General features: G+C 39.5%; 2 protein-coding genes across 6 annotated transcripts in view; one reads left to right on the top strand and one right to left on the bottom strand.

The window, feature by feature from the left end:
* Positions 1-1,882, bottom strand: part of SLC38A6 (solute carrier family 38 member 6) — a 76,171-nt gene extending 74,289 nt beyond the window's left edge. The window contains exons 1-2 of one of the 4 annotated variants that reach the window (XM_055538249.1): positions 1,637-1,863; positions 138-268 (exon numbers count right to left, since the gene is read on the bottom strand). In XM_055538249.1, the coding sequence (XP_055394224.1) occupies positions 138-268; positions 1,637-1,741 (236 nt within the window). In that variant the 5' untranslated portion in view covers positions 1,742-1,863. Of the gene's footprint in view, positions 1-137; positions 269-375; positions 1,176-1,636 lie in introns of those variants that run through there. The other 3 variants (XM_055538252.1, XM_055538253.1, XM_055538251.1) reach the window with 3 other exon arrangements.
* On the top strand, positions 1,835-12,441 carry TRMT5 (tRNA methyltransferase 5). Of its 2 annotated transcripts, none has more exons than XM_055538247.1 (5): positions 1,835-1,987; positions 3,152-3,804; positions 6,310-6,434; positions 10,604-11,258; positions 11,623-12,441. In XM_055538247.1, exons 1-5 carry the CDS (start codon positions 1,983-1,985, stop codon positions 11,673-11,675), a joined length of 1,491 nt encoding a protein of 496 aa, XP_055394222.1. In that variant the 5' UTR covers positions 1,835-1,982; the 3' UTR covers positions 11,676-12,441. The 2 variants fall into 2 exon arrangements, with proteins under 2 accessions (XP_055394222.1, XP_055394223.1); XM_055538248.1 differs by lacking the exon at positions 11,623-12,441 and adding an exon at positions 11,439-11,571.
* The last annotated feature ends 3,524 nt before the right edge of the window (positions 12,442-15,965 follow it).

The raw sequence follows: 15,965 nt of genomic DNA, 5'->3' as shown, positions 1-15,965 counted from the left end.
AACAATATAAGAATAAGAGGAACCCCAGAAATAACTAGAAATTGTATAATACCAAGTTCTACAGCCTATCTCTTTGCTTCTCAATGTACTATCAAAATGAAAAAAAGAAAAAATAGTAAAATAAGAAAAAAACTCACCTAAATCCAAGGATACCAGTATGAGCCATAACATAAGCTAAGCCAAGGATGCCACTTCCCATGATGGCATTCATCAAATTAAACACTGAGAAACCAAATGAAGCACCTCGGGATCTCTGTGTGTGAACTTCCTGTAAGCACACGAATTAATAGAGTTTAGTGTTTGAATGGTGAAGTCCAACTCTGGTCAAGAAATGACTGACAGGTTATGGAGAGTCTCCTAAAACCACAGACATACTGTGACATACTAGTTGCTCAACAAGCAACCAGGACCTCGTTTCCTTTCCTTTCCTTCTCACTTCCCACTAGTGCAGCTCCAGGAATCCAGTTTCCTAGGAAAATCGTCTCCACCTGCGCAGAGACCCAGTAGGCTTCAGGAAGAAGGCATGACTAACCTTGTGACTGCAAAAGATGAAGACAGGGTAAACTGGGGTGGGGACAGGGAGCAGGCAGATGGCCTCAAGCTCACGTGATAACTGAAGAATCCCTGAGTCAGCTTGACGTTGCTGTAGACAACTGTTGCTCCCCAATTACTAGGACTACACAACTAATCTCTATTTATACACGTAATGAATTAAGTCTGCCCAACTGAAAGGATGGGCAGGAATGCCATGCAATGACGATATTGTAAATAGAAGCAATTCACGTTGCTCTGGCGAGGATAAGCCTTGGAAACACTCTCCTCTAAAACAGCATTTGGGAATAAAGTCCTAGAAACTGTTACTGCCCTGGGACTTGAGTTAAAGGGCCGAAGTGCCCACTGCACAGGTTTTAGGGTCAGGGAAGTGCTATGTATTTATTACCAGGCCTCTCACGCTCCTTCACGGTTAAGTATCTCTGTATTAAGACGTTTACAGGTCCCCAGTGGCAACCCACTCCAGTACTCTTGCCTGGAAAATCCCATGGATGGAGGAGCCTGGTAGGCTGCAATCCCTGGGGTCGCTAAGAGTCGGACACGACTGAGCGACTTCACTTTCAATTTTCACTTTCATGCGTTGGAGAGGGAAATGGCAACCCACTCCAGTGTTCTTGCCTGGAGAATCCCAGGGACGGGGGAGCCTGGTGGGCTGCCGTCTATGGGGTCGCACAGAGTCGGACACGACTGAAGTGACTTAGCAGCAGCAGCAATGACTAAGCTGAGAAAAGCCAAATCTTGTGACTCTTGCAAAAAGCTCACAAGACTGGTGAAAAAAACGAGAAGCCGACAAGGATACCGAGAGCAGTGAGTTACATAACCGTGGGGCTGCTCCCCTAGTAGGGTCCCCTGCCTCCACCTGCTGCTGCGTCTCTTCCACCTGAGCCTGCAGCTTCAACTTTTCTTTCTAGGGCAGGTTAGGCTCCTATCTCATTGATGAACTTCGCCAGATCTCCTCGAAATCTCGGCTGCTGCCTTTGGGCCCCAGGTCCTAAGCTTCTCCCCGCTCCCCTTGCCATCCCTTTTCTTTCCCGGTCTTATTTGGCAGTCACTTCAGAACGGGGAGCCAGCGGAGCAAACTTACGTTGCTAAGCAACGGGCTAGACTCTTCCGCCTCCGCCTCTTCAGCCTCCTGAGTAGAGACAAACCAGCCGGACTCGGCGCTGATGACCCCCGCTGGGACCTCCATGCGGCTCGCTGGTCGACTACCCAGTCCATCCACTAGCTGCTACCCCTGCCCTCCCGCCTGTAGTCGCGCTGGAGGCGGGCCTACGTTCCCGGCCCTTCCGGGTTCCCGTACTTCACCGGGGCCGGGACGAAAAGAGGGATCGACGTGATCTGATGACGCTCGCCTCTCGGCGGCGAACCTTGATGGTGTCATCGAGGGCCCGCCCACCCGCCGAAGACACGCTTCCGAGTTGTACCAGAGCATGAGGTGAGGGTCTGGTCTTGGAGCCAGCGATGGGGCGACGCCGGGAATTGGGATGGTGACGTTGGTGAAGTGGCGGCCGTGGTGCCCTTGATAGATAGTTCGAAGGGGCTGAGGGTCCGGTGGCGGAACCGGTCGGCTCGGCGGCTCTCCGCCTCGCGTTGTCTGGGCGTTAAAACGTCGGGAAGTCCCCCACCGCCCGGTGCAGAGCCTAGGCCTGAGGACGGGGAAGTGAGGGGTGTTCCATCGCTTCAGAACTTTCCGATAGAACCTTTAGCCACATCTTACTTGTGGAAAGCAGAGATTCACGTTAAGTAATTTACCCAAGATCACACATCTGGTTAACTGCTAAACCCAGTTTGAACCCTGTCAACTTTTTGACAGTTGCTTTACAGGGTTCCTAGGCAGGGCCATTTCTTAACAGTTACTTCTTTGGTATTCCGGAAGGCAAAATGAAAAACGGATACTAATGGGATGTGCATGTAACACTCAGCAAATTTCCCATCCTAGAAATACTGAAACCTCTACTTATAGGTAGGACTTGTGGCAGTAAAACATCAAAGACAGCATAGAAATAGATTAAGAACGCAGGCCCTGGATTTTAATCCTTGCTCAACGATTTACAGCAACAAGATTTTGGGTCAATTAACCTATTTCTGAGCTTTAGTTTACACCTTTGCAGAAATGAGAATGCAACACCACACACCTCCCAAGATTATTACTGTAAAGCGTTCAGCACAATATCTGACCCAATAAGCTTCCATAAGAATATCCTTTTAAATATTGACATTGGTAAAATTATCAATATAGTGACCATTTCGTTTAGAGATGATCCTTTACCTTAAATTTCGGCCTTCCATTCCCAAAATGTTCTGTAGAAAATCGTGGGCGGGGAGGTTTGTTGACTATAGCGAGAGTGATGGATCACTAAACCCTAGTCCAGGCCACAGGTGGGCTGGAAGTATACAGATTTATTATTTACTACTAATAAAACTCATCCTATCCTGGAAAAATTATTAATATTACACTTCTCACATACCACTAAAAGTTTTAATCTTTGGCATTTAGCAGGTTATTTGAAACAATTAAAAGTTTTATTAAGACTTGTGAATATGTTAAGCTAGTTTGTAGCTTTATGGTAGTTCTTTTTATTGAATGCTTTATTTTTAGGAGCTTATTGAAACAATTTGGATTCTCAAGACTTCTCAAAGTGGAAAGCTGTAGAATAACTGAGTCAGCATCACTGATTCTACTACCTTGGGCATCGTTGATACAGAAGCTTAGCAGAGTACCTGTTATTTTCTTGCTGGATCAAAGAAAAAGATTCTCAACCATGCCTGAAATAGAAACAAATCACAGAGACTCTGAATTGTTTTCCCCACCCTCTGAAGTTCGAGGAATGACAGAACTTGATAGAACAGCTTTTAAAAAGACAGTCACCATCCCAGTGCTTAAAGTGAGGAAAGAAGTAGTCAATAAACTGATGCGATCCCTTAAAAGAGCAGCACTGCAGCGCCCAGGCATAAAACGTGTGATTGAAGATCCAGAAGATGGAGAAGGTAGACTAATTATGTTGGATCCCTATAAAATGTTTACTGTTGACTCCTTTGAGAAAGAAGAACTCAGTATTTTAAAGCAGCTGAATGTTAATCCACAGATATCGAAATATAATTTGGACTTAACTTACGAAAACTTTAAGTCAGAAGAAATCTTGAGAGCTGTGCTTCCTGAAGGTCAAGATGTGACCTCAGGGTTTAGCAGAGTTGGACACATTGTTCACCTGAACCTTCGAGATCATCAACTACCTTACAAGCATTTAATTGGTAGGTGTGTCTTAGTAATAGTCACATATTAGAAACCAATTAGCAAGTTCTAATTTTAGTTTAAAAAAAATGTAAATGCCTAATTATAGAAACGGGACATTTTATCATTTTAATTTTAAGCAGGATCTTGAGCTCCATACTCTCCTTTAAGGGCCACTTTGGAATAGCCTTCCCAGAGTCATTTGTTGTTGCTGTTTAGTTGCTAAGTCGTGTTCGACTCTTAGAGACACCATTGACTGTGGCCCACCAGGCTCCCCAGTCCATGGGGTTTCCCAGGCAAAAGTACTGGAATGGATTGCCATTTCCTTCTCCAGGGGATCTTCCTGACCCAGGGATCGAACCCACATTTCCTGCGTTGGCAGGTGAACTCTTTACCACTGAGCCACCAGGGAAGCCCTCCCAGAGTCAAGCAAGCTGTAAAAATCAGTTCAAGCTTTTGTGTTTACAATACATAAGCATTAACTTCAATCATTTGCTTTGGCACAATTCTTTGGCAACTTATCATTTTGGTATCCAGAACTTATTAGTCCTTCAGGACTGTGTTGAATGCTAGGTTTCATAAATTTGAGTGTTTCATAGTCAAAAGGGAAAGACTGTGTTTACGCATGCTTTCATCAATTCAGGTAATTGAGCCTCTTCTATATGGTAGGCACCATACTTTGTTTTTTTAGTACTCCTAGCTTTTTAGAAACAACTCTGTAGCCCAGAGTTAAAGCATGGGTCTTTTATTCTTTGGGCTAAGAAAGAAGTAGAAGACTAATCAAAATCGCTCTTGTCCTTATATGAATATTTAATGTCCATGCATTCTCCAGATTAATATTTTTAATAGAGTAATTGTCAGAACTTCTGGGAATTATTTTCAGCTTTAAAATGTAGTGTTCAGTGTTTTGCATGGGTAGAATTTCAGAGATATGCTGTTATGCGTTTACTTTGTTTTTATTGATGAAAGGGACTAATAATGCATAGTGATAACATAATAAATACTTAAGTAGAGCCTTATAATTATGATCTGGTACAAATGTCAAGTCTAGGCTTTCCGTTGAATCATTGCCTGTCCTAACTCAACATTCTTTTAGCACTCTTATAAACTCACTCTCATAAAAGGGTACTCACAGATTGAAAATGAAACATTTTCATACAGAAGTAATTTTAAAGTTTTTACTATAGACCTTTAGAATGTTTTTTTTAATTCTTCATTTCAAACTAACTTCTGTACCTTAAAAATTGAGTTCTGATACCTGAAGCAGAACAAGATAAAACAACGATTGACAATAGTTTGACATTATCATATTCAAAATCAGGTATCTAATTAATCAGAGAGAAATTAGACAAATTCCAGTTGGTATTTAAGCATGTTTGTATTATCAGTTCAGTTCAGTCGCTCAGTCATGTCCAACTCTTTGCAACCCCATGGACTGCAGCACACCAGGCTTCCCTGTCCATCACCAGCTCCTGGAGCTTGCTCAAACTCATTTCCATTGAGTTGGTGATGCCTTCCAACCGTTATCTCACCCTCTGTCGTCCTCTGTTGTATTTGTATTATGGAGTACTTTATACTTACTTACAAATCAACGTATCTTTCTTTATACAATGAGATAGCATATAGATTCTTGTAAATTTTTTTAAGTGCTGACAAAAATGCAGACTTTGATTATAGGGCATCAATATACCATTGCTAGTGTCCTTTAACCTTTGTAGCTTTTTGTGCTCTGGAAACTATTTGACATAAAGAACAATTTAAATAAATAAACATTTTATTTAGAGAAAAGTAAATAATCTATGTTTCTTTTATTTGAAAACATTATTTTGCTAGTATGCATTCCAAAGTGGAAGTATCTATTTTAAATACACAATAAAGCAAACATTTGGTTTGAGGCCAGTGGGGACAGGCTAGTGTTTTCTGAAACCATTTGTTTCCATAGTCCTTAACATCTCTTCTATTTTTTAACCAGTTCCCTGGGCCTACCTGTTTGCTTACTGTTGTATTGATACATTTGAAAAGACTAAGTAAAAGACATGGAAAAATATTAGAACAAGCTCTTCAAAATTTTTTCTTTATAAATGTACCCACACATTTTCTGTGTGTTTGCATAGGGGCTGTCAGACACTAACTTTAGTAATCTGTTGAATTTTTAGAATTGCATTCCTCTACACACATCAGCTTCCCAGGTGGTGCTAGTGAAGAACCCATCTGTCAATGCAGAAGACATAAAAGACCTGGGTTCTATCCCTGGGTCGGAAAAGATCCCCTGGAGGAGGGCATGGCAACCCACTCCAATATTCTTGCCTGGAGAATCCCATGGACAGAGGAGCCTGGTGGGCTACATTCCATACAGTTGCCAAGAGTCGAACACGACTGAAGCCACTTAGAATGCATGCATACAAAATAGGTGCAATTTTTGACTATAAACCAGAAAATATAGTTCACATCCATTTCATATTTGCAATTTTAGCTTTTATTTTGCAACCAGAAGGCAGTATTTATCATGATTTCTGTGCTTTTAGGCCAAGTTATGATTGACAAAAATCCAGGAATCACCTCAGCAGTAAATAAAATCAATACCATTGATAATACCTACCGAAATTTTGAAATGGAAGTACTATCTGGAGAGGAGAATATGATGACAAAGGTATGGAATATTTTATTGTCTCCTAATACAGTGTATATCAAGATTAACTTTTGAAATCAGGATAACAGATTAAGAAAATAGCCAGTATTGATGAGTATGTGAGAATGTAAGCATTTACATATATTATTGATGGGAGAGCGAATTTGATATAGTCAGGAAGAGTGGAAGAGTGTATGGTAATATATTGCAATTTTGAATAGATACATCCTTTGACCTAGCACTCCATGTATAGGAAGTTATCTCAAGAATATAACTGCACAAGATTGTAATGATGTACCCAACCAGGGATTGAACCCATGTCCCCCCAGCAGTGGAAGTATGGAATTTTAACCACTAGACACCTACATCATTTTTATAATAATAAATAAACATGATGGAATGAAAACAATCTAAATATCATCAGTAGATAACTGGTTAAATTTTAGATTAATAATACAATGGAATACTCCATCATTGAAGATTATTAGCTCCATCAGTTCAGTTGCTCAGTCGTGTCCGACTCTTTGTGACCCCACGGACTGCAGTATACCAGGCTTCCCTGTCCATCACAAACTCCCGGAGCTTACTCAAACTCATGTCCATTGAGTTGGTAATGCCATCCAACCACCTCATCCTCTGTTGTCCCCTTCTCCTACTGCCTTCAATCGTTTCCAGCATCAGGGTCTTTTCAAATGAGTCAGTTCTTTGCATGTGGCTCTAGGTGAGAGATCACACCATCATGGTTATCTAGGTCATGCAGATCTTTTTTGTATAGTTCTTCTGTGTATTCTTGCCACCTCTTCTTAATATCTCCTGCTTCTGTTAGGTCCATCCCACTTCTGTCCTTTATTGTGCCCATCTTTGCATGAAATGTTCCCTTGGTATCTCTAATTTTATTGATGAGATCTCTAGTCTTTCCCATTCTATTGTTTTCCTCTCTTTCTCTGCATTGATCACTGAGGAAGGCTTTCTTATCTCTCCTTGCTATTCTTTGGAACTCTGCATTCAAAGGGGTATATCTTTCCTTTTTTACTTTGCCTTTCGCTTCTGTTCTTTTCACAGCTATTTGTAAGGCCTCCTCAGACAGCCATTTTGCCTTTTTGCATTTCTTTTTGGGGGATGGTCTTGATCACTGCCTCCTGTACAATGTCACGAACCTCCATCCATAGTTCTTTAGGCACTCTTATCTATCAGATCTAAACCCTTGAATCTATTTGTCACTTTAATTGTATAATTGTAAGGAATTTGATTTAGGTCATACCTGAATGGTCTAGTGGTTTTCCCTACTTCAATTTAAATCTGAATTTGGCAATAAGGAGCTCATGATCTGAGCCACAGTTAGCTCCTGGTCTTGGTTTTGCTGACCGTATAGAGCTTCTCCATCTTTGGCTGCAAAGAATATAATGAGTCTGATTTTGGTGTTGACCATCTGGTGATGTCCATGTGTACAGTCTTCTCTTGGGTTGTTGGAAGAGGGTGTTTGGAAGAGGTGCTATGACCAGTGCATTCTCTTGGCAGAACTCTATTAGCCTTTGCCCTGCTTCATTCTGTACTCCACAGCCAAATTTGCCTGTTACTCCAGGTATCTCTTGACTTCCTGCTTTTGCATTCCAGTCCCCTATAATGGAAAGGACATCTCTTTTGGGTGTTAGTTCTAGAAGGTCTTGTAGGGCTTCATAGAACTGTTCAACTTCTTCAGCATTACTGGTTAGGGCATAGACTTGGATTACCATGATATTGAATGGTTTGCCTTGGAAACGAACAGAAATCATTGTGTCATTTTTGAGATTGCATCCAAGTACTGCATTTCAGACTTTTGTTGACTATGATGGCTACTCCAATTCTTCTAAGGGATTCTTGCCCACAGTAGTAGATATAATAGTCATCTGAGTTAAATTCACCCATTCCAGTCCATTTTAGTTTGCTGATTCCTAAAATGTTGACATTCACTCTTGGCATCTCCTGTTTGACCACTTCCAATTTGCCTTGATTCATGGACCTAACATTCAAGGTTCCTATGCAGTATTGCTCCATACTGAAAGTAAACTGTCTACTGACAAGCCAAGTGACAAAAAATAAACTGTAGAACAGTATACATAACTGAGTTCCATTTTAGGTATGATGATTTTGAGTATGTAAATATGCATAATATCAGAATGTTAACAGTGAGCATGTTTTCATTTGGTATAGTTTCTGGTGACCTTTGTTATCTTTATACTTTTCTAAAGTGTGAGCACATACTTCTATAAGAAAAACAAAACCTATTTCAAAGAAAAAATAACTTAAAATATATAGGAATAGATTCCTGATATAAACCATTTTCTCATCTTCCACCCCCAAAACCCTCTGTAGTGTTGGATATAATAAACTGTTTTTAAGTTAAAGCCTTAGATAATTACATGTTAACATTATGTGAAATTTTGTACTCAAGCTAAGAAACAGGCTAAACAAATCCTGAGAGACCCCCAGATAATGGTTGTTGTTATTAATATTCTCTTGATGCACATGAACTAAGAAGGACTGACTGAGCAGAGGGTTTTTGAGTCAGGCTTCTGACTCGAGTCCATGCTTAGTCCTGCCCTGTATACCAAACCTCCACTACCTACTGCTTGTGTACAATGAATGAGGTCTGTTATGGCAAGCAAGATTTGGATGTGAATCCTTTGATAATAACTGTGCTCAACTCAGCTGACACTAAGACACACTGAACTTTAGGCACCCAGACTGAACACTGTGCATGTGCTTTACTGGGTAGTGACCCTTAGGGTGTCGGGTAGTATCATTCTTCTTAGAAAGAAGATGTAAACTTCTATAAACTGAGAAACTTCTGTAATTTTATAAATGCCTTGTGATTGACTTCCCAAGTCAACTAAAGTTTGTTCTTAGGACATACTTTATGCCTAGTATATATACTATCAAATAAATATGAAAACTCAATATAATTTCTTTGCTCCAAACACAATCACATTTAAATTTAAGAGCTCATGCAACATTTAAGTAGTATTTAAAAACATTGCTAAAGTGGATCTCCTGAAAGCAATGCTTAACTAAGGGAACAAGATATCAAAGACAGCATGAGTAAAACCAGAGGGGTACTTAGCATCATTTAATCTAGATCTAGATCTGTGACTCACACTAAAGAGCTTAAAGACAAGTAGAAAGGAGATTTCAGGAAAAGCATCCCAAGACACATTTAAGCCTTCCAGGTTATATTATACACCTAGATTGACTCTTAGTTGGCAGAATCATGAAGAAATATTTCAAACTCTTGAAACTTAATAATATGATTAGAGCATTTGATGTGGTCAAGAGGAAAAAATAAGTACAAATTTGGAATTAAGGTCCATGAAGAGAGAATATAGAAGATGTCTCTATTAGATTTATAGAACTTAGGAACTTTCTGGCCTTTGATTCTTCATCTGTTAAAATAAGGGGTTTAAGATGATAGGTGAGGTCACATTTCACAATTGTAGTTTTAATTTTGTTTTCTGTTTTCTATCATGTTTATAATAGTCCCCAAAGAAATGCTATAAAGTTTTAATTTTGTTCAAGACTTAGCTTCACTGTACTTAGTTTGTCCATGAAAACTCAGATTTGGGAAAGGCAAAAACATGGGAATAATTTATTCTATACACTGGCTCTATTTATAGACATGAAACCTGCAGAGTCCAGGAAACTGTCTAAAAACATAACGAAGTACCTTGAAATTCACTGACACATGATGCATCTATCTTGCCAAACTGAAAACTAAGGAAGCAAAGCATGTTTGCTGTGTGGAAGACTGTCTGCAATTTAGCTACCCACCATGAAGACAGATGTAGTGTGTTGTTTCACCCTAAAGGCTTTCTTCTATCAGGTGACAGGAGATAATATAATTAAGCCAGTCAATTGGCCTATCTGAAAAATTCCTAGTGTGATCGGGGAGCCACTTTATGGTCCTTTAGGATGAGATGGAGAGCTGTTTGGTTTTGAAGAGATGACTCCTCTCATGAAAACATCTAATGCAAGATAGTAACTACCCTCAAGTTTAGCATAAACACCAGATTTCTAATTTAAATGCCTTTAAACTCACTGTAATTTGCTCTTAATAGTAGTATTTTAATGTGTGTATGTGTGAATGCATCTATCCAATATCAGTGGCTGGAATTTAAGACTAAACAGTTTAACCAAAAGCATAATACTTTTTTCAGGTTCGAGAAAACAATTATACCTATGAATTTGATTTTTCAAAAGTCTATTGGAATCCTCGTCTCTCCACAGAACACAGCCGTATCACAGAACTTCTCAAACCTGGGGATGTCCTATTTGATGTTTTTGCTGGGGTTGGGCCCTTTGCCATTCCAGCAGCAAAGAAAAACTGCACTGTGTTTGCTAATGATCTCAATCCTGAATCCCATAAATGGCTACTGCACAATTGTAAATTAAATAAAGTGGACCAAAAAGTAAAAGTCTTTAACTTGGATGGGAAAGACTTCCTGCAAGGACCAGTCAGAGAAGAGTTAATGCAGCAGCTAGGACCACTGTCTAAAGAAAGAAAACACTCTGTGCACATTGTCATGAATTTGCCAGCAAAGGCTATTGAGTTTCTCAGCGCTCTCAAAGCGCTCTTAGACGGACAGCCATGTGGCAGTGAACTCCTTCCCACCGTGCACTGCTACAGCTTTTCCAAAGATGCTAATCCAGCTAAGGATGTTCAGCAACGAGCTGCAACTGTGTTGGGCATCTCCTTGGAGGCATGTAGTTCAGTTCACCTAGTAAGAAATGTGGCGCCTAACAAGGAAATGTTATGCATCACTTTTCGGATTCCTGCTGCTATACTTTACAAGAACCAGACCGTAAATCAAGGTGAGCGATTTCTGGGAAATTAAATGTAAGCTGTAATACAAAATTTAACATAACTTTCTTGGGCAACATATATATTTTATATTCTTTTTTAAACTTAGAAATAGATTAAACTAATTCTAGTTTAATTCAGTTCAAGACCCCTTGCCATTCAACTGTGACTAATTTCTCACACTTTTACAGACTTTACGATGACACACTGTCAAGTCTGGTAGAAGGCTATTTCATTAAATCCACGGCAATGTTGCTATTTCATGCATGAGTTGAGTACATTGAAATGTTTAAAATGCCTATATTATTTGCTTTTTAAAAGTTATTTTAAATGTTAAGTATCTTACATAATATAGGTTTTCTGGATTTGTTACAGACAATCATGAAGATCCACCTCTTAAACGCCAGAGGACAGATAAAGACTTTTAAGAAGAAAATATGCAAATTGCTTCAGTCACTTAATTGGAAATATTTTCTCCATCTCCCCACTAGACCTTTGTGATAGTGAACTATCATTTGTATGATTTTATTTTAGCAGTTACTTTAGTATTGAACCCTTTTATTTTACCCTTGAGGCTTCCCTGGTGGCTCAGATGGTAAAGAATCTGCCTGCAATGCAGGAGACCTAGATTCGATCCCTGCATCTGCAAGAGCCCCTGGAGAAGGGAATGGCAACCCACTCCAATATTCTTGCCTGGAGAATCCCATGGGCAGAGAGGTGCCTAGCAGGCTGTAGTCCACGGGTTCGCAAAGAGTCAGATATGACTGAGAGACTAACACAGTCGTATAAATCGGGAATTATCAAATTAAAATTTAAATAAGCCTACTAAATATATTTTGTTTTATAATTTTATCATCATATATATCTAACATTAGATAAATATGTTTAAATATTGTCGGGAAAATAGTTTTTGAAAGTATGATAACTGCATGCTAACTAGGAAAGCACTAATATTTTACAGTTATCCTTAGTTGAAGAGTGTAGCTAAGTTATATGTAAATACTCCTATACTTACTGTTAATATAGAAGTATTAATAATAACAAATGAGATTATTTAGATCAGAGACGGGCAAACTACATCCAGCAGACCAAATCTGGTCCACCACCTGTTGTATGGCAAGTAAGCTGAGAATGGGCATGAAAATTATATGAAATTTGAATTTCAGTGTCCATAAATAAAGTTTTATTGGAACTTATTTTTTATGCTTATTTGTTTACATACTGGCTTATGGCTGCCCTCATTGTATAACACCAGAGCTGAGTAGTTAGCTGCAATACACATGGGATATGATTTTTATCACTTCACATTGCTGCTCTGCTGCTGCTGCTGCTGCCAAGTCGCTTCAGTCGTGTCCAACTCTGTGCAACCCCATAGATGGCAGCCCACCAGGCCCCACCGTCCCTGGGATTCTCCAGGCAAGAACACTGGAGTGGGTTGCCATTTTCTTCTCCAATGCATGAAAGTGAAAAGTGAAAGTGAAGTTGCTCAGTTGTGTCCGACTCTTAGTGACCCCATGGACTGCAGCCTACAAGGCTCCTCCGTCCATGGGATTTTCCAGGCAAGAGTACTGGAGTGGGGTGCCATTGCTGCTCAGCACACTACAAATCAGTGACATGGTTATAACACAACAGCATTTGAAGTGCAACATATATTGTCAGGCTATAACATTTTATTTTACTATTATGAGTGTATATCCATCATTCCAAAACAACAAAAGTGGACATCCATGTTGAGCTTTTAAAGTATGGTAGAGTATGAACATTTTTGATACTGAATTAGATGATAAAGCATCCATAACTGAGCTAAAGTAAAATATACTTTGACATTTCCTAAAGAACTACTCATCAGTATTTCCAAGTCACAGACAAGCAACTGTCAGAAAAATTACATATTTAAACTGGAAATTCACAGTAGAATTTCCTTATAAAAAATGAAAGTGGGGCTACAACCAAAAAGTCTCCAAGTGACTTTTTTAAGTCAAGAAAGGAAAATTGTTTACTGACGGAGAGTTAATTGTGTTTGTTTGAAAGCAGGAGTCTTAAGAAATATGTCCAGAGAAAGCAAGTTTTGTTTAGGACTGTTAGCCTTTTGGCAAGGACAGTTGCCCAAAGAGTTGTGAACACTGGAAATATCAATAGTCAAAATGGTAAATGAGTCCAAGTAGTTGTTTACTCTTGATGAGTTGATCAGATCAGATCAGATCAGTCGCTCAGTCGTGTCGGACTCTGCGACCCCATGAATCACAGCACGCCAGGCCTCCCTGTCCATCACCAACTCCCGGAGTTCACTCAGACTCACGTCCATCGAGTTGGTGATGCCATCCAGCCATCTCATCCTTTGTCGTCCCCTTCTCCTCCTGCCCCCAATCCCTCCCAGCATCAGAGTCTTTTCCAATGAGTCAACTCTTCGCATGAGGTGGCCAAAAGTATTGGAGTTTCAGCTTCAGTATCATTCCTTCCAAAGAAATCCCAGGGCTGATGTCCTTCAGAATGGACTGGTTGGATCTCCTTGCAGTCCAAGGGACTCTCAACAGTCTTCTCCAACACCACAGTTCAAAAGCATCAATTCTTCGGCGCTCAGCCTTCTTCACAGTCCAACTCTCACATCCAAACATGACCACAGGAAAAACCATAGCCTTGACTAGACAAACCTTTGTTGGCAAAGTAATGTCTCTGCTTTTGAATATACTATCTAGGTTGGTCATAACTTTCCTTCCAAGGAGTAAGCGTCTTTTAATTTCATGGCTGCAGTCACCATCTGTAGTGATTTTGGAGCCCAGAAAAATAGTCTGACACTGTTTCCACTGTTTCCCCATCTACTTCCCAGAAGTAATGGGACCAGATGCCATGATCTTTGTTTTCTGAATGTTGAGCTTTAAGCCAACTTTTTCATTCATCACTTTCACTTTCATCAAGAGGCTTTTTAGTTCCTCTTCACTTTCTGCCATAAGGGTGGTGTCATCTGCATATCTGAGGTTATTGATATTTCTCCCGGCAATTTTGATTCCAGCTTGTATTTCTTCCAGTCCAGCGTTTCTCATGATGTACTCTGCATATAAGTTAAATAAACAGGGTGACAATATACAGACTTGACAAACTCCTTTTCCTATTTGGAACCAGTCTGTTGTTCCTTGTCCAGTTCTAACTCTTGCTTCCTGACCTGCATACAAATTTCTCAAGAGGCAGATCAGGTGGTCTGGTATTCCCATCTCTTTCAGAATTTTCCACAGTTTATAGATGTTTCTAATATAGCTCAGTTCTCGCTTATTTGAAGTGTCAATTCTGAGTTTGAAGTTACTTAAGAATTAGCCTCCATGAATACTCTGCATGGAACTATTGGTGAATACTTTCAAAGACGTTGAAATGAATTCGGTAAAACCTGAAGCAGAATCTGATCTGTTATAACTAATGATGGTAAAAGAAAGTGTGAGGTTAAAAAATAGATCTAGTGGAGAAACTTAAAAGCTTATGAAAATGTAAGGTGTTTAAAACCTATAGTTATTCACTATATTATTCACCAGCAAGTACCTTGCAGCAATATTTGAATCTATCACTTGTTAATGAACCAGTAATGTCAATGATAAACTTCATTTGCTTTCATGGACTTTAATCATCCTCAGAGTCCTTCAATTTTGTCTGAAATTGAAGCCAAATTTCCTGACACTCTTAACCTAAGCTTGATTTGCTTAGCGACTGTAAAGTCTGACTGCAATTTTTTGGGTTCATGGCCAAGACTGAAATTTTTCTTAACCAACCTTAAACACTTCTAAATACTGAATGTCTTTGGAAGTTAGTTGCTAAAGGCTTGATAATATTTCTCAAATATATCAACCACAATTACAGGACAAAAGTAACTAATGTGAAACATACCGCAAGAGTATGAAATGACTACATTTCTCATCTATCAAAAATTAAGGAACAAGGTTTCCATTCTCACACATATTAGTGGATATATTTTTCTGAGTTTAGCATTTTTGGAACCTTGGTGCAAATGTAAAGAAATTTCCATGTTTCAGAACCCATTTAACTATAGCTGAACTTCTTCAACTGGAAGTGATAAATGTATTACTGTAATGACATGCAAAAAGCTAAATACCAAGGGGGGATAAGAAAAGCCTTCCAAATGATGTACATGCTCAGTTAAAATCACATGTTCCAATATCTGGCAGTAAGTGTCTGAAAAGACTTTTTTAAAGATGAAATATGTAAAATCTCATTACATATAACCATTAGCAGGTGACCAATTACAATTCATTTTGATGATGGAACACTTAGAACCCCAACTAAATCTAATCACCCCCCCCAAAGCACTATTAAAAATTTGTTGATGCTGTTTAGTCATTAAGTCGTGTCTGACTCTTTTCGACCCCGTGGACTGTAGTCCACCAAGCTTCTCTGTCCATGGAATTCCCCAGGCAAGAATACTGGAGTTAACTGCCATTTCCTTCTCCAGAGGCTCTTCCAGACCCAGGGATCGAACCCAAGTCTCCTGCTTGGCACGCAGATTCTTTACCACGGAGCCACCTGGAAAGCCCACAAAAAAATGTACTCAGTTATATTTTGAATTTTGTTAATTTAAAAAACTGTGCCAATTTATTTTATCTCATTTATCTACATAATGGCCTCAATTTTGCCTCTTGGCCCAAAAAGCCTAAAACACATTTACTCTCTGGTTCTACAGAAAAAGTTTGCAGACCCCTGATCTAAATCATTAACTA

This window comes from Bubalus kerabau, chromosome 10 (genome assembly GCF_029407905.1).
Source record: "Bubalus kerabau isolate K-KA32 ecotype Philippines breed swamp buffalo chromosome 10, PCC_UOA_SB_1v2, whole genome shotgun sequence".
In the NCBI taxonomy this organism is placed as follows: Eukaryota; Metazoa; Chordata; class Mammalia; order Artiodactyla; family Bovidae; genus Bubalus; species Bubalus kerabau.
The sequence above is the reverse complement of the archived record's forward strand: the minus strand, read 5'-3'. Positions and strand labels throughout refer to the sequence as shown.